Genomic DNA, 19,183 nt, shown 5'->3' on the forward strand with positions numbered 1-19,183 from the left:
ACGTCTTCCATGTATAGAACAAATTAATAGAATTGGCCTTGTTGTTCCAATCCTTTCAGAGGTGACTGTAGTTTTGAAGTACCAATCCACCTACCAGCACCACCTACCTGTTTTTGGGAGGTGGGAGGAAGCCAGAGAACTCTTGAGTGGAAAATGCACAGGAACTCCACTCAGACAGGAACATGAACTCAGGATGGAACGCTTAAGCTGTGAGGTGGCATTGCTACCTACTGTACCACCATGATGGCCATTATTAGTTTGGTTTTTATCCATTTTTAGTTACAAAATAGTTTTACCCTGTTGCATGTTATTCTTCATTCAGCTATAAATAACAAATCCATTATTTTTGGTTTGCAAATACAAATGCAAAACGTAGTGTTTGGGAATGAAAAATATGTCCTGCTGTTACAGTACGGTTGAGCTGAGCAGGTGACGGTTAACGGTGTGACTCAGGGAATCTTTTTGATCCCCTGGTCAGAACCGCACAGAGCCACCACTTCCATGCGTGTGCATTATCACTGAATTCCCAGCGACAGCCGGACTGTTGCCTTGGTAATGTTGACAGCATCACAGGGTCTGGACATAATCAGTAGCTTTGTTTATTTACTGAAACTGCTGGCATGATGGTTGCTGGGGCGATATGAAGATATCAATGTCATGATAAATTACATAATGAGGGACTTTGTTGGGATGATGAAGGTATTGTCAGCGCATTGACTGACTCCATTGTTTACAGCAGTTGCATGTTTCCACTTGCAAATTTTGTCACTACACCGCTTCTCTCTACTCCAAATTGGCGTTTCTGTGGATTTGGTTATTCAGAATTAAAGTCTTCCCCTCTTTGTGGAGTCCTTATCTGACTGGCTAAACACAGTGTGCCAGTCACACTCATTTGCATGAAGATTAGCTTCACTGAACTTTTACCTCAGCATAACAAGTATCTGCTCTCCGGTGACATGAATGGGGAATGAATGTGAACTTTCAAGTGGACATGTAGAATAACAAGTATCTGATTGGACATTAAACATGCATTTTTTGTACTGGAGAATTAATTCCAAGACATTTTCTGGTTAAAATGATTTTCTCCCCTCAAGACACTAAAGAAAACAGCTCAGGAGGACCAGACTAGCTGTCACCACCATTTCTATGCCTCCTCCAGTGGCGTTATCGGGTTGTCTGTCTGTCCATCCTAGATTCTTGTTAGTGTGGTATCTCAAGAACGAGCGATTGAAAGTTTGTAGGGTTTATATGGTATTATCGTTGTAACCAGCAGATGAACGCAGTCGGTTTGTCATTTGTTTATTAATTAATTTAGGAATTTATCCAAACAGGACCGAGGTCACAGCAAAGTCAAATGTCTGAAATAGTTGTTTTTCAGTAGCTTGCTTCCTGTTTTAAGAATATCTTATGGGTATTTCTGTCATAGAAACTGGTAATAAGAAGGAGAACTTTGTCATATAGCAAGGAGGTAACTCTGGACTTGTCACATGACCGCCTGCACCCGAATCACGTTTCTGTTAATGAGCACACTTATTTCGTGCCACAGTATTTTGCCAAGTTGTCTTAGTGTCTTTTGTTTGTTTGTTCGTATAATAAAACGTATATCTGCGATTGCTTCCGAAGCGACCTTGAAACGTGACAGACTTGTACTGGATTAGGCATGCCGTTAACACTGTTGACCGTGTTGAGTTCTACTTGTTTCTTTCTTCTCTTGCTCAAAAATAAAACATCCCTTTTCGTGTGGAAATACTGACGAACCCGAACAAAATAAAATCCAGCGCAAAGCTGTCCTATAACTTTCCCGCTAGCACACACAGTTAGCTAGAATAGCGTGAATATCTTTTCTTTGTCTTCTCCCGTCTTCTCACTACTTCCATGGCCAATTCCCAACCCCCAGCTAGGTTTCCATTATCCATACTATGGATACCAGACCAGGGAGGGTGAAGGCTATCACGTGCCTCCGATGAAGCCTGCTGACCGCAGCTTTTTTTGAGCTGCTGCAACGTCATGCATGGTGTAAAACACTCGGAGGAAAGTGCTATCCGCCCATGTTCGCATGCTTGACACGATGTGAGTATGCCATCCCTCCCTCCCTCCCTCCCTGAGAGCATGGTCAGTCTTGCACTCTTGGACTCCCGGCTCCACCGACAGCTATCATCTCCAAATGATAGGGTGACCGCTTTTCTGTCGCCCCACTCAGCTTGAATAGCTGCAGGTCTGAAACAAGATGCGCTACATTGAACACTTTCTTTGAAAATGATATGTCGTTCCCATACACCAGAACGTATATTAATTTGTGTGTGTATTAATGCACTCAACTCATGTGTTCTTGCATTACATACATACAAATCACTTCACAGTTTGGCACCCTGCTATCTTAGTGAACTGCTTCTCTTCTACAATCCAACCCTCTCTCTCTCTCTCTCTCTCTCTCAACCTCTGGGCTCGGACTCCTCTCTGTCCCTAGATCTCGTCTCTGCAGGTCTTTCAGCGTAGTAGCACCCAAAATCTGGAATTCACTCCCTCTGACTGACTGATCTGTCGCTCTGCATCTTTCTCAGTGACTGTACTATCTGTACTATGTTTTCCACTTTGTGTTTGTTTGCTCAGTTTTTCACATTGTTCATTGTTTGTTTCGTTGTATTGCTATTGTACAGCGTCTTTGAGCTCTGGAAAGGCGCTATATAAATTAAACATATTATTATTATTATTATACATGAGACTGGTCAAGCACACGGAGCATTTATTTGCCAGGTGGTGTAGCTAATAAATTTATGATTTGATCATAGTTTGTGATGCATTTTAAACACCGCAGCATTGTTTCGCTGGAATTGTAAACATTGTGCATAAAATGTTTGTTTTTGTTTGTTTTTTTTAACCACATCACCACCCCTAGTTGTTAATACATTTAGATGAACACACTTTAATGCTGTATCCTTGGTTAATGCAGTTTTAAAAGATCAATACGGCACAGGAGTTACTTCAGGATGCTCTATAGACCAGGTTCTCCTTAGTTGGCTGGACGAGTTAAACTAGAATCAACGCTGTCTAATTGCATGACTGACAGACAGTCTTAACTTAAGTGGTCTGACTCCAGATTTTGCAGTTGGCAAAATCGCTCGCAGGCTAACAGTGTTGAAAACAGATGATTGGTTCACGCTGGTCAAACCTCACGGTCTTGCTGTCGTATTGTTTTCTTAAAGGATATTCTCAATATGCAGTAATTAAAAAAGGGATTACAGTGATTTATTCGCTCTCTTTAGCAACTGTCTGGAGTTTCAGTTGTATATTTACACCAGCCTGTCTCTTAGGCTCAGGAAACCTAGTAAAACATTTATCATTTCTTTTTATACAATGGCTCAGCCTCAGATTGAGCGTGTGAGAGAGAGAGAGAATGAGTGAGAGAGAGACTGAGAGCTCCTGTCATCATGTTGCAGGAATCCAGCAGCTCCTGGCCAAGCCATGACCCAACTGCAGCCAGCAGCCTCATTTGAAGTGTGTGTGTGTGTGTGTGGGTGTGTATGTTATAGCCTCCAGATTCCAGATCAGTTGCCTGAGTATACCAAGGTCTCCTATACTGCTGCCAGAGAGATCACTTTCAGCCACTTTTAAACTGCTTTCTCTCTCCCCCGCTCCCCCTACCCCTGGAGGGTTATCAAGGCATCAGTCAAACTCATGAATCCCCTCTCCGTGCACTTACTTCAGCTGCACACATTAAACATTTGCAGTGATCCATCTCTGAGCAATAAACTTGCATCATGGAGTCCAACTTTTCTTTTGTATGTGTGTGTTGTTTTTGCTCTCGCACCGGAACATCCATCTTTCCTCGCACAATATATGTGTTGAAGTGAGTTTGAGAAAGAGGTGCTGCAGGGATAAAATTCTGCCCGTCACCACGGTGACCAAACTCTTATTTTACAGGGGCACAGATGGAAAAAACATAGGGGTTACAGGCCGTAGGCTATCTGTAATAATAAAACTAAATATTGATACAGGCATGCTCGATTTCCGATATGATATGGTGTTTCATTTGTGTAACTAGCTTAATGGTTGCTTCTTACGCAGAAGAGTGCTGCGCAGCTTTCTCTCACTGCTTATATTCCTCATCTGTCGTGAGTAGTTAATAAAATAACACGAGAGATAACAAGCAACATGACGCGTGTACAGTCAGCATGCATGTTGATATTGATTCAGTGTATCGATTGTAAATGAGGGTGGGCGGTCCACTGCAGGGAAGAAGTACTGTGAAAAAGAAACTTGCGTCAAAATCTCAGTTAAAAGTAGACATATGGAGGCAAAAGTCTACTTGAGGGAAAGTCAGAAAGTGGCTACGTTTACTGTAAACGCATTCAAGTATTCATGAGGCGAAGTAACTGTTTTTAGTTAATAAAAGATTAACAGACCAGACTTTTATTTATTTATTATTTACTTGTTTGTTTCTTATTCTAATCAAATTCACATCAATGTCAAATGCAACTGCACCCAACTGTGCTAATTGGTCTTTGAGCAAAGGCCAGCACATACCACCTGAGATGTATTTCTTTATAATTAGAACTACTGCAAACAATGGACAAGCTGGAGTCAAGCTCAAGTCACGTGGATTAGCCTTTAAATAAGTCATCAAATCTCAAATAAATAAATAAATAAATAAATAAATGCACGGTGGCTTAGTGGTTAGCACGTGCGCCTCACACCTCCAGGGTCGGGGGTTCGATTCCCGCCGTGGCCCTGTGTGTGTGTAGAGTTTGCATGTTCTCCCTGTGCTGTGGGGGTTTCCTCCGGGTACTCCGGTTTCCTTCCCCAGTCCAAAGACATGCATGGTAGGCTGATCGGCGTGTCTAAAGTGTCCGTAGTGTGTGAATGGGTGTGTGAGTGTATGTGATTGTGCCCTGCGATGGATTGGCACCCTGTCCAGGGTGTACCCCGCCTTGTGCCCCATGCTCCCTGGGATAGACTCCAGGTTCCCCGAGACCCTGAAGGAAGGATAAGCGGTGTAGAAGATGGATGGATAAATAAATAAATAGGGTAGATTTGGTAGCTAGTTTTATTGTTAATGCCAACTTAGCATTCAAAAATTAACTGATCAGCTAGCCAAATTATAGGTTTAGTAGATGTCTTGCAAAAAAAAAAAAAAAAAAGGCAAACTAAAAACAGCTTGGTGTATCAAATAGTAGGGGAAAAATTGTGTTTTACATTTTAAGAAGTACTGGAAAATCAGTTATAAAAGTATGTTTTTTCTCTTCTGAAAGTATTCAGTTTGAATATTACATGATTAAAGTGCAAATCTTACAAAAATGCTGCTTGCGTACAGTAGCTAAATATAATTCCTCACTTTTTGTTCCCATTGGGGGTCTTCGTCAGTTCAAGTTGACCTGGGACAACAACACAGACATGAAAAAACATTACAGAATTTCTGTGTATGTATGGTCTCTAACTCCCTTACAAACAATTCTGATGACAAATCTGTTAAATACTTGAACTTTATCTCTGCTAGATCATTATTAAAAACGAAAGAGTCATCCATTGTTGTGTGATATTAGCAATGAATTCATATATTTCAAACATTTGTAGCATGAAACATGTTTTTCTTGTAAAACTTGAGTGAAACAAGGATTTCATGACCACTGTTTTATTTTCATATTTACATATTTGCAAAGTACTCTATACAACCATTTATTACCCTTGAGTCAGACTGACCCGAGGACCTTATAAATGATGTAAATTTGTAGGGGCCTTGTAAAATGTGTGTTTGTTGTTGTTGTTTTTGTTGTTGTACATGTACTGGTGATAACTGCTGATCTCCTGGGTTCTGTTTCATTCCTCCTGACCGCCAGTACTCCAGATGACGGTTGCTCGTTTAGGGCTGGACGAGCTGCCTGCCCAACTAGCTCAGTCCAGCATCTTTTTTAGATAGCTCTCAGGTGGAGCTTCCTTTGCTATGCCACCAGGCAAAGATTTCGTGGCTGAGCTCTCAAGCACTATCCTGGGGCCTAATGCACTTAAACGGCGATCAATGACTGCTCGCGCACTGGCATCTTTGGCTGACGCAGATTCTATTGGAGTGGGCTGAGTTCCAGAAATTGAGCAGTCTGTTGCAGCTCTAGTGGTGTCGCCTGAGAAGGCATTACGGGGCAGTGTGTGATGCCACAGTGCCCAGTGTGGTCGCACAGACTTGCTCTTGAGGAAAGCATACGAGTCTGCTGACTACATAACCTGTGCAGAGAATACAGTCTGTCAATTACTCCTCGCATTTCCAGTACATTAGAGTCAGCGACGGTTGATCCCTTGGTCTCTTGGTTCCTGCAGACACTCGGGCAGACAAGATTCTACAGCTCCTTGTTCATTTCTGACTGGGAGCGATGTTGCCATACGGTGTGTTCCTGCAGCTTATGGGAATGCTGACTGCTGCCACATCGGTGATTCTGCTGGGCCTGCTCCACCTCGGGCCTCTCCAGTGGTGGAACAACAGCTTGAACTTGAACCCCACCAGGTATCGACATGCTCTCTCAAGGGACCTTCTGCATTCAGGAGAATGTAGACTTCATCTGGAAGTGGTGCAGAGCATATGGTGTCAGTTTGGCGAAGCAGAGGTGGATCTTTTTGCATCACAAGTGACCACTCACTGTCGGGTGTGGTTTGCGAGGACAGGGATGTCCAGCCCACTGGGACTGGATGCACTGGCTCACAAATCACCGGACTGCCTACTTTATGCATTTCCTCCTGTCCTACTGTTGTGGGAGACTCTACATAGGATCTCCCAGTGCAACCAGAGGGTGCTCCTCATAGCACCCCGATAGCCAGCCAGACCTTGGTTTCTGAGACTGTTGGTGGCAGATTCCATTCCATAAGGATCTGTTGTCACAGATGGAGGGCAGGGTCTGGCACCAAGACCCAGCCCGTCTGCAGCTCTGGGTTCGGCCTCTGGATCCAACCCTGTTCTAGCTGATTGTGAACCTGTAGTTGTTCATACTATCGTTAGCGCTAGAGCTGCCTCCACATGTCAGCTCTATGCTGCATGTCGGGATATTTTCTCATCATGGTCCAAAGCTCGCTGGTTAGACCCTGCATGCTGTGAGATTCCAGGAGTGTTGAGATTTTCAGGGCTGCTTCCACGTTGAAAGTATATTCGCAGCCATTTCTGCATATCATGTGCCTGTTGATGGCTCTTCCCTTGGTCTCCAAAACTTGGTGAACAGTTTTTTCAAAGGTGCGAGGCGCTTAAGGCCGGCCCACAACCCCCATTTTCCCAGGTGGGATTTATCACTTGTGCTTGACTTTCTATGTTTGCCAACATTCGAGCCTTTGCAGTCTTCTGACTTTAAGTGGTTGTCTCTGAAGACTGCCTTTCTATCAGCCATTGCTTCCACTAAGTATGTTAGTGAGTTACTAATGCATTGTCAGTTAGTGAATTATGCATGCGTTGGTTGCCAGAGGATTCTGCCATGGTGCTGTGGCCAAATCCATCTTTTCTTCCTAAAGTGCTCTTTCCTCAATTTGTAAAACAGTCCATTACAGTCTGGCTGCATGTCAAGGTTCATCCGAAGTGACCGAGTCGAGGGATCTCCTATTGTGTCCCGGTCGGGCCCTGAGGTGTTACGTGGACGCTACTGTCAGTCTGAGGCAGACTGATCAACTCTTTGTTTGCAATGGAGGCGCTGTGTCAAAGCAAAGACTGGAACTGGATTGTGGAAGTAATCACCCCTGCCTGGAGGTATCTCCTGCCGCTCTACTAGGGCCGTATCTATGTCTTGGGCTGCCTTTAGGGGAGTTTCTATGGCAGAGAGCTGTGCGACTGCTACCTGGGCTTCTCCATTCACTTTTGTGTGCTTCTACAAGGTCAATGTGACTGCCATGCATACTGTGAGTTCAGCAGTTCTTAAGGGGAAACCTTGACAGTTATTTTGGTGAGTGCAATTCCTCATGACCATGTTGGTAGGCGTCATCCATTAGTGCTTAAGCACCGCCTCTGGCGGTCAGGAAGAATGAAACAGAACACTAGATACAGAGGTACCTGTGGTTTTTTGTCACTCGGAATGCACGAGAAATGCACAAGAGGCTGAATGTGGTTAATGTGGTTAATGTGGTTATTATCCTCGAAGCTCAGCCTATGTCACTACGTGACTTTGTTGGTATATTCTCTCGACCTGTGTAGCTGGTGCTGCGATAATCCATTAGTGTTTTAAGCACCGCCTCTGGCGTTCATCCGGAATTCACAGAACCACAGTTACCTCTGTAACTAGTGATTTTCACACACAACTGTCTCTAGAGTTTGTTCAGAATGGTGCAAAAAACAGAAACCATTGAGAGAGCGACAGTTCTGTGGGTGGAAATGCCTTGTTGATAAGAGAGGTCATGGGAGAATGACCAGACTGTTTTAAGCTGAAAGGAAGTCTATAGTCAAATAATCATTCTTTACAACCACGATGAGCAAAAAAACTCAGCAGAAGGTTCTACTCCTATCAGCAAAGAACAAGAATATGAGGCTATCATGTGGGCACAGGCTCACTGAAAATGGAAAGTTGCAGACTGGAAAAAGACCGGGGCGATCTTATTTATTTATTTTTTTTCTGTCCAGTTTGGGTGAGCCTGTGTCCACAGTTTGACCCGAGGGCTGCACGAGGGTTAAAAAGAGACGAATAAACAGGAAGATGTGACATTACCATTACATTTACCGTTTACAGAGACATAAAAAAAGTCCATGATTTATGATTGTCTTCGTTTGCAAGCAGCAGTGTAATGCAGGCGCAACCTTTCTAGCTAAATGTCCCAAAATGCCCTGTAAATTCCTGAGATACACTTATCGTGGCATTATTCGTATTAACTTGCATCTGAATTGGCCTGAATCTTTCTGTCTTTCTCTCTGCAGCTGTGACTTTCACTGATGAAGAAAAAGAACAAATGAGAAAGTTCACAAATCGTTCCTATGTGCTGGATAAGGCAACCCGATATCATGTCTGGCTTAGTCTAGTGGACATCATCCTGGCCTACACCTATGATGTGCGCACTACAGAAGGAGAACACAACGTAAGTGTAACCTTTGTTTATTCGTGTTGTGGAATACCCAGCTGTAGAGTCGCTGATTTGGTGGAATGTTGCTCAAGATCAAGGCTGTGCCCAGGGGCTGATTTAGGGCGGTTGGGGAACTAGGCTTGAGCTGTTGTTAAGGCCGTAAACAGTACCTACACAATGACATGAACTGCTCCAACTAGAAAGGGAAAAAAAAAAAACCCAACCCTTATGGACGGCATGTAAAGCACAGTATGCACTGAATCCCACAATCACAGAAAATAAACAAAGAGAGACCGTGTGCAATGGAAAAGCTTAAAGTTATAATTAATAGCCATCATCACAAGGCAGGAATACAAAAGTGTGTGTAGTAGAGATAAAAATGAGAAGAGAGATTAGCATGTCAAGCTTAATAAAAGACCAGAGTTGTGATCACAGCAATTTGGACGACGTAAGCGCAACACGAGAGATCAAGAAAGCATACAAGTGTCTACATTAAGATTTGTCATACATCTAAGAGAAGGCGCACAGTATTGTGCAACGTGTTTTAGAGCAACATTGTCAACCTTGCAGAAAATATCCTGATGGGGTGGGATTAGCAGACAGTCTATGATATAATAGCAACTACTCATTCACTCTCTTAACTTAATTGGATCTGATTACACTTTTGTTTTTTTCGGTCAATGTCAAGTATTAGTAATCATGATTATTCGCATCCATGACGTGTTCGTTACAAATTTGAGGTTACAAATATACCCAAATAGTGAGTGTTTATAGATGTGTTTTATTTGTTTATTTATTTATTTATTTATTTTATGTACAGCTAGTTTTGCATTTATTGCAATGACGTGGTTTAATCCTTTCTAGATGAAAAATTCAGCTAATCAGTGTGCCTGTCATTGTGTGGCCCCTACTGAAAATAGGCGGGTACTTAATTTTTCACGCTGGTAACTTTCCCCACTTTTCATTTTGCTGCACTTTAGTGATGGTCCTTAACATTTCATTGACACACAAATTCCGACTCTAACTCCAAGACAGGTTTTTTTTGTTTTTTTAAATGTATGTGATTAAACTAGAGCTGCAACAACTAATCGATAAAATGGATAATAATCGATTATGTAAATCGTTGTCAGTCTCATTATGGATTAGTTGGTCTGCGGCGGCGCGGGGGAGATTTACTCATTACGTTACTTCTGTTCTGAAAACACACCAGTGTTTTTTTTTTACTAACCGGAAGTATAACCCACTTCCTAGTCGACGGCGCATGTCATACGCACGCTAGCATTAGCAGACACCAGAGTCACCCACAATGACTTTCTTCAGTGTACTGTTTGTCAACGTTACCTTTAATTCCCAACATGAATAAGAAACATGAGGAAGAAAGTCCTCTAAGGCACGGGGGCATTTTATATTAAACACCGTGGAGATCAAACAGTGCTGCACGAGGACAAAGTCATGTTCATATCCAAAATGCTCCACTGTGTGTAAGGGTCAGGGGAAACTGGTGAAGCTGCTTAAAGGGTTTAGTTTAACTGAAGTTTATTGTTATTATATTCTGTATTTGCGCGCTCGCAGTGTAAATTCTGTCGTCTATTATAGCGGAAGTGATGTATTAGTGACGAGGCCGTGGTGCTCCTCACGCGCAGTGTGGACACGCGATAGGAGTGTGAGTAAGATCTGTAATGTCTAATTAAAGCACGATGATCAAAAGTAAACACAAAGTAAAACAGTATGTCTAAAGGCAGCGCGTAACAGACCCACAAGGTGCAGTGAAACTGAGATTTCATTATTCATTCACGACTGTAGTTTAATTCTGTGCTTTTTGTGCCTCCATAAAAATAATGCATACATACTATAAAATACATTATATATATATCTGTACTATCTATCTATATATATATATATATATATATAATGTGTGTGTGTGTGTGTCTGTATGTAATTTATTTTATAGTATGTGTGCGTTATTTTTATGGAGGCACAAAAAGCACCCAATTAAACTACAGTCCAAAATTAAAAATATATATTCTAGTGTGTGTGTGTGTGTGTGTGTGTGTGTGTGTGTGTGTATGAGATGTGCTTGTGTAGGATTGTAGCACTCCCATTGCCCAAACCTTAACCAATAAACACAAGCCAGATATGACAGAAAACAAATAAGCTAATCAGAGCATCCATTTGTACTTGCTCTGATATATCTTGATATTGATCTCTGGATGGAAAGCCAAAGTATTCATTCATAGGTTTTGATTAATCACCCAGGGCTACAGTCCATGGGTCAGCCCCAGATTTCTAGTCTATAGTCATAGACACCGACTTACATCCTCTACCATGATGCTGAAGCTTTTCTATATTGAGTATTTCTATACCTAGTATTCCGTTGTGATTATCTGTTGCGTTTGCCATTCATTGTACATTCAAAATATCCATCCTTACTCCTCCCTTCCAAAGGTTCATCAATGTGTGTGTGTGTGTGTGTGTGTGTGTGTGTGTTTCACCAAGGGTCCAAAGGTAAGGTTGTTGTTACAATCGTGTAAAGTCTAATGTTGATGATATAATTCAAACCTCAGCTGTCAGACTGTTCATGTTTGTCAGAGTTCTTGGTATTTTATCATTTCAAAATACATTCCACACAGCATTTTTTTTTTTGGTTTGGGAAGTAATTGAACAGATGCCACATACCAGCAATAAAAAAATAAATGTTATTTTATGAAAATAGTGTTTTCTTCGGGGATATGAGTTTTAAATCACAAGTTTAAAAGCACTGGAGGAGCTGAAGCTATAATTCTGCAAAGACGCGGGGTGCAGCTCCTGTAAACAGATCTCTTGGAATGCGTCCCGAACGTATGACATACAGTATTGTAAACGTTCTTTAACATCTGCGCTTTAGTTTCCTCTTGCAAAAGCTGGAAAACTGTTCAGATTTCCTTATAGTGTTTCCTTTGTTGCAACATGTGAATGTGTTGGTGTGAAAATGTGTTGCTCTCATTATGAAAAGAGCAGAGCTGTTGAAAGGTCTGGAACACGAATCAGACATGTTTGATGTGGTCAGTTCGACTAAGTCTGTATGTGTGTGTTGAATAACACCGTTATGCCTCATGTAATACAGTACTGTATGTCTGTTGTGTAATGCAGGTGGAGTCAGCATGGACCATCAGAAAAATCAGCGGGACTCTAAGCTGGCTGGAGGTACAGTGTGCTACAGAGTCGATTTGACTTTTTCCACACACCAGGATAGAGATTACCTCTATACTGCACATGTACAGGATAATAAGAAGCAGTAGATCTACAACAACATGGAGCAGTGGTGGCTTGGCGGTTAAGGCTCTGGGTTAGTGATCAGAAGGTGGGGGGGTTTAAGCCCCAGAAACTGTCGGGCCCTTGAGCAAGGCCCTTAACCGTCTCTGCTCCAGGGGGCGCTGTATCATGGCTGACCCTGCGCTCTGACCCCAGCTTCCTAACATGCTGGGGTGTGCAAAGAGGGGAATTTCACTGTGCTGTGGTGTATATGTGACAAATAAAGACTCATTATCATTATCTCAGTACAACACAGTACAAACAACGGACTGAAGTAGAACCCAGTGTGGCGCATCTGCCTCAATTTCTACCATCTCGTGTGGTCTGAGATGCTTTTCTGCTCACGGTGGTTGTAAAGAGTAGTTGCTTGAGTTACTGTAGTCTATCAGAACCAGTATAGCCATTTTCCTCTGATCTCTCTCATCAACAAGGCATTTCACTGGATGTGTGTTTGTTTGTTTGTTTGTTTGTTTGTTTGTTTGTTTGTTTCCACCATTCTGACATTGTTGTGTGTGAAAATCCCAGGAGGTCTGCAGTTTCTGAAATACTCAAACCACCCCATCTAATACAAGCATCAATGTCACAGTTAAAATCACTCCGATCGCAGTGCTGATGTGTGATGTGAACATTAACTGAAGCGCTGGACTTGTAGGTGCAAGGTATAATTTCATGAATGGAAGAGCTAACGACGTTTATTTTTACAGAGGAAGAGGTAGGAGGCTGCAGTTAAAAGATTTCAGATCGAGTTCGTGCTGTGTAGCAACTCTCGAAAGTACCTTTTTGATCATTTCGAATGCTTCTTGCCAGATATGTCTCGCACACCAGACAGTTGCTTGCTGGCGTTTGCATGGTCTGATTGTACGGTACAGGCTTCATGTGTCCAGAGACGAATGTTCTCATCATTTAAAATCTGAAAGTCTTAAAAGTTGGTCCATGGCCAAGAGATGATTAATAAATTCTAATGAAGTTTGACTAATCCTGTTTTTCAAACAAGAATGTATGATGATTCACTGAAATATACTACATAGCCAAACGTTTGTGGACACCTGACCATCCCACTCATATGTGCTTTTTAAACAGCCCGTTCCAGATTTAGTATCTCCTTTGCTCTTATAATAACCTCCACTCTTCTGGGAAGTCTTTCCACTAGGTTTTTGAGTGTGGCTTTGGGAATTTGCTCATTAGTGCTCATTGAGCATTAGTGAGGTCAGGCACTGACGTCAGGTGAAAAGGCCAGTGGCGTAAAGGTGTTCAGTAAGACTCGAGTTCTTCCACTCCAACCTTGGCAAACCATGTCGAAACGGAGCTTGCTTTGTGCACAGGGGCACTGTCGTACTGGAACATTTTTGTGTTCCGGTGAAGGGAAACTGGAATGCTACAACATACAGAAACATTCTAGACAATTGTGTGATTCTAACTTGGTGGCAACGGTTATGGTCAGGTATCTACAAACCTTTGGCCATATAGAGTAAGTCAGTTTCTTGAAAACAGTGGCATTAGTAATGTAGACTGCACCAGAGACCATACTGAGTCTGTATCAGGAGTTTGCCATTAAAAGATGCCAGCAGTAACCTATGTGAACAGGATATCCGTATACGTTTGCATTTGCTAATTGGCCTAATGTTTTTTTTTTCCAGCGTGACTTAGAATAAAGACTGGAAACAACTAAGCAGTTGGGGGTTAAGGGTCTTGCTCAAGGACACAGCAGTGGCTCCGTGGCGATGATGGAAACTCACAACTGTCCAATCTGTAGCGCAAATCCTTAACCACTGAGCTAGCACTGCCCTCCCACCACTACCCTATCTAATTTTCATCTAGCTTCCAAACAGCTACAGAACTTTTCTCAGCTGGCCAGGTACCATGCCTTACTAGACAAACGTTTACCTCAGACGAGATGAAATTTAGCCCGTTGAAAGTCTACATCATAAGATTTCACATAAAAATCCATTTTTCAACCAGTGAAGTTTATTTATTTATTTATGAATAAATTTGGTTATTTCATGGAATGAAAACATTATTCATATGCATGACACGTTGTAGTTTTTATGGATAAAATGTCGCTTAGTAAAACCAGGTCAGACCCCCATGTCTAATTCTGACTTTAACCGACTTGTAAAATGGTGTGAATGTATCCTCTTTGAAGGATAAGACCATGGCTTAGGGTCATTAGAAAACAGGCAATAAACATAACATCAGAAATACATTTTCAGCAAATTTTACAAACAGAGCCCTAGTAAACAATCGTTCAACGTGAATTAGGTGTGTAACACAAGGACACTATCTGCATCAGTATATATTTGTTTGCGTATTGGTGTTTAAACCTGAATGGGGCGTGACCTGTTGGGGGGCGGGGAGGGAGAGGGGGGGGGGTTATCAGGGGTGGAAATGCCAGCACCACCAGCGTGGTCTGAGAATTCTGACTCTGACTGTTCTTCAACCTCAGCTACATCACTCAAAGTTCAAAATTTGTCTTAATTAGTGCTGAGTTTTTTAATCCCATTTGTTACTATTTATTTAACGATGTGATATTTTCAAACAAATTTAATCGGTTCTTTTTCCCAAAATATAAGCAAACTGGTTGTCCGAATGTAACCCACCGTAGCCCTGAACAGGCAGCTACTAAGGATGAAGGGACACTAAATGCATCCTGCAGCAGCTCATGTTCACATCAGATGTGGTCTTTGTCCTTCGAGTTTCCTAAACCTCCCACTCACATGACTTTTTTTTTTTCATTTCCGTGTGGGATTCGCACCTATAATCTCAGCACGATGCCCTGCAACACCAGCACTTTCAGTCTTCTGTTTTAGGAGCTTAGCTTTCCATATGCTGTATAATTTTAGGTCATTTTTGACTAGAACCAAATGCCAAGTCGAGTTAACAGAGTCGGGATAAAAGTATAAAACCAATGTATTTATGTAATAAATGTTTTTTTTTGTTTTTTTTTTAATTGCAGAATATTATTACAAGCGTAATTTCTGTCTTTGTTTTGTGGCCTTAATATCGTCCTCGGAATAATCCCTAGCTAAATGAAATTACATTGATAAGCTAATAAAATGACAGTCCTGGTTAGAGATGTGGATTTTTTTTTTTTTAACTGTACTGGAGTAAAGTCAGACGCATTCATCCGATAATGTGCGTTCCTGTGAATTTAGAGTTCACTCTTTCCACTGACGCCTCTTCTATGTTTGAAATCGCAATCCTGTCCATTTTTTTGAATAAAAGAAGAGGAGGTGTGCATCCTCTGAGTTGGCTGTTTCATTGTCATCAAGCCCTCAAGTGCAGTGACATCAGCGGAGCTGGTGAGGGGGTTTGAGTCACACTTGGTAACACAGTGGTGGGTGAACAGGCTGTATAGCAGTGGGATCAACAACACAGCCAGATTTATGGCTTTCTGGAGAGTTGTTTATGCCAAAAGCCCTGGTTTTAGTGACCCTCTTGAAAGGCATAACGATGTCAAACAGTTTTGTGCTATTAGTGCTATTATAATACAGCCAGCTCCAGAATTATTGGCACCCTTGGTTTAAAAAAAAAAATAATAATAAAATGGGTACAAATATTCTGGAAAAATGTCAATTAGCAGAAATTATAGTAGACTTGGTGCGTCAGGTCTGAATTGTAGGTAATAGTGTTAATCGAACAAACGAGAAGCTCAGTGCACAACGGCAGGTAATTGCTTTTGTGTCCAGGACTTTTTAGGTGACTCAGGGATGTGATTCCTCTATGTGTAAGTGTTGGGAGCTGAGGGCACTTGTAGACAAAGGCTTAAGGAGCTATCGATCAAGACACGTCTGACCAGACGCTGAATTATACACATACAGACACACACACAGTGATTCTATTCCTGGAGTGCTTCCAGATGTTGTTTGGTGAAAAGTCTATTTTTGGCCATGTGAGTGGCTGGGTGTGTTTGTGAAAGGGTATGTAAGGCCTCTTGAGACTGAAAGGTGAGAATTGCCTGCTTTGCAGTGGTGTGTGTGTTAGGAATTGGAGCAGGTGTGTGTGCGCGTGACCTGACAGGCCGACAGATGGAGTGACTAAGGCTGTTCCCTTCATGATTATGCCGAGAGAGGAAGCATAGATCAGAAAAAGCCTTATGTATGGCCTCAGACATACAATTATTTGATCATTTTTTCCCCTGCAAAACACTGGTTTTCAGATGTGGGAGCGAGTCTTTGTTTTGCAAGTCACAAATAAGTCTTGGCATTCCAGTTCCAAGTCAAGTTCCAAGTCTGTAACTTTATGTTTCAAGTCGGAAACAAGACACGATGCGCTCTTTAATCAATTTAAAGCCAGGGTAGAAATTAATATAGTAAATTTGCACAAAATTGGTGTTCATCCCAACTCGATGGAAACGTATAGGTATTTGAAAGATGCATAAGTATAAAACTGGAATATTCCAGTTTAATTTCTCGTTAGATGAGCTGTCGACTATGTTCATTAACGGTACCCATCTATCTCAGTTTAATTTGGCTTTGGCTTGGGATTCGCTTTGTGCAACTTCAAATGCCAAACAAAATCCGCAGATATTTATCCGATATTCTTCAACTACAGCTTTTCCATGTTGCGATCCTTTTATCGTCGTAAGCAACATCATCTTTGAAGCTGAAGGCTACTATATTTGGGAACATGGCTCCCAAAAGTGCCTCTGTCGTCGGGGGAATGAGCCGTCAGCTTTGTCATCGTCTAGTGCAGGGTTGCTGACGATGAATAATTTAAATCAACAAAACGTATCGATGGTCGATTAAGCAAGGTCATCATTTAAAAAAAAAAAAGAAAAAGAAAAGAAACGTGCAGCAGACACTGGGAAAAATGAAGTGAGCGTGCCGTAGTTACGTTTGGGATCATTTTACTTTAAATGGCGATAATGTTAATCACAGACATTGTGATTGTGTTTTAAAATGCAGTACGACAAAGCCGGACCATGATATAACATTTGCAAAAGGTGCACACGGCAGCCTCCGTGGCAGGAAATTAAAAAACTACACCACCGCAAAGACAGGTATTGTATACACTACTAACTTAGATTAGATTTTTTTATTTATTTATTTATTTATATATAGATACATAGATTATATATAAATGGCATCCCTTTATTGTATACTTTATGGAGTTACAGACACTTCCCACTCTCATTTTTGTGCCTCTTCTTGGGTTTTATAATATTTATATAACCAGCGACAGTTATTGAATAGCCATGATGAGCCGGTGGGGGCGGGGGGGGGGGGGGTGGGTTTTTGGTACTTTTAATTTTGTTTTCCTTTGTTGTTGTTTTTTTGTTTGTTTGTTTGTTTGTTTGTTTTTTTTGTTCTTCTTCTCAATGAAATATTTGGGATAGGGAAGGGAGGAGAGAAGAGAAAAGGTAAATGAATCACATGAAAATGAATCACATGTAAATGAATCACATGAAAATGAATCACATGTAAATGAATCATATGGAAATGAATAAATAAATTAAAAACGAAAAAAAACAAAAAAAACTACACAACCGATAACCTCTGTTTCAGCCGGGGGGGGGGGGGGGGGGGGGGGGACTGGAGCTCAAAAGGCAGAAGGAATAACTGCACGACTGTGTAAAAGGATTGCAAGTGACACGCCGCCCATCAGTGTCGTCAAAGGGGATGGTTTTCGAGAGTTGAATTCGGTAGAATTTCATTCAGCCGGACTAAAACATTCCCTCGAGTATGGATTCCGAAATGGATCGGCATGTCGTCTAACGGGTACGTTTAGCTTCTGAACGTGTAATCTATAAATAATGAAATGTTCTCCATGCGAGGTCTGTAAGTCTCACCTTCAAGCAGGACCGCCGAAGTGATAACTAAATGGCGTAGGCCTGTAACGCGTTATGGACATTCATGAGTAAAAGTACGCTTCTCCGAATTTTCCATAATACGCACAATATCCTTTGCACATTCGGGAAGAAAATAACAAACCAGCTATTTCCTCACATGGACGCAAGTAATATGGATAGGCTCACGTGCACTCGATCGCACGCAATATGAATAGGCTCACATGCACTCGATCGCCAGAGTGCGCATCTGAGACGGCGTCATGTGACACATCGTATATTATAGTCATTATATTTGATTATTAAATAAGTCATTTTATCAAATGGTCAGAGTAAAAAAAAAAAAAACCCTTTTCATTTGGGTAAGGAAGCTGGCGTTTTGAGTGGGATTTGCGCACCGTTATATACAGTAGACGCGTCTTACAGTATCAGCGATTGATCGATCAATCAATTTAAATGACGATCACTCATGGGAATCTGTGTAAATTGACATCCCCAGTCTACTGCAGGTTGATTGGCAGTCTGACCGGTGGTCATGTTTTTTTTTTTTTCTTCCTTCGGTTTTCAAAATGCATCAAGTCTTTCCAAGTCAAAGGGCTCGAGCGCAGGTGATTAATGTCAAAGTCCCAATTCTCCTTTGATTCCGTCGAGCCGAAAGTCAGCAAATTTGTCCACGGCACGGCTGTTTCCGAAATGATCAGCACCCTTGCAATCGATATTTTCTGAAACTGGAGAGAATGAAAGCACTGAGGTTCGAAACATATTTGTGGTTAGAGGGATCTTGTTCCGATTCTCCATGCAGAACCTTTTAAGCTTCCTCACATTCCTTGGGTTTGTGCGTGTGGTCTTTCCTTCAACCAAACCACAGGTTTTCAGTGATGTTCAATCAGATGACTCAGACGGCCTTTACAGAATATCGATTTTATGTTGCCTTAAATATTTCTGTGTTGATTTGGAACGGTTTATCAGCTTGTTGAAAGCTATATCTGTGGCCAAGTCTGAACCTCCTGGCAGCTGAAATAAACACCATATAGCCAAAAGTGTGTGGACACCTAACCGTCACACCCATATGCGCTTGTTGAACGTCCCATTCCTGAT

General features: G+C 41.8%; 1 protein-coding gene across 2 annotated transcripts in view; it reads left to right on the forward strand.

The window, feature by feature from the left end:
• The window catches only part of shq1 (SHQ1, H/ACA ribonucleoprotein assembly factor), a 63,725-nt gene that overhangs the window by 23,867 nt on the left and 20,675 nt on the right, over positions 1 to 19,183 (forward strand). The window contains exons 8-9 of one of the 2 annotated variants that reach the window (XM_017479886.3): positions 8,867 to 9,024; positions 12,139 to 12,192. In XM_017479886.3, coding sequence (XP_017335375.1) covers positions 8,867 to 9,024; positions 12,139 to 12,192 — 212 coding nt within the window. The remainder of the gene's footprint in view (positions 1 to 8,866; positions 9,025 to 12,138; positions 12,193 to 19,183) is intronic. The other variant, XM_047158688.2, reaches the window with a different exon arrangement.

Source organism: Ictalurus punctatus, chromosome 11 (assembly GCF_001660625.3).
Source record: "Ictalurus punctatus breed USDA103 chromosome 11, Coco_2.0, whole genome shotgun sequence".
Classification (NCBI taxonomy): Eukaryota; Metazoa; Chordata; class Actinopteri; order Siluriformes; family Ictaluridae; genus Ictalurus; species Ictalurus punctatus.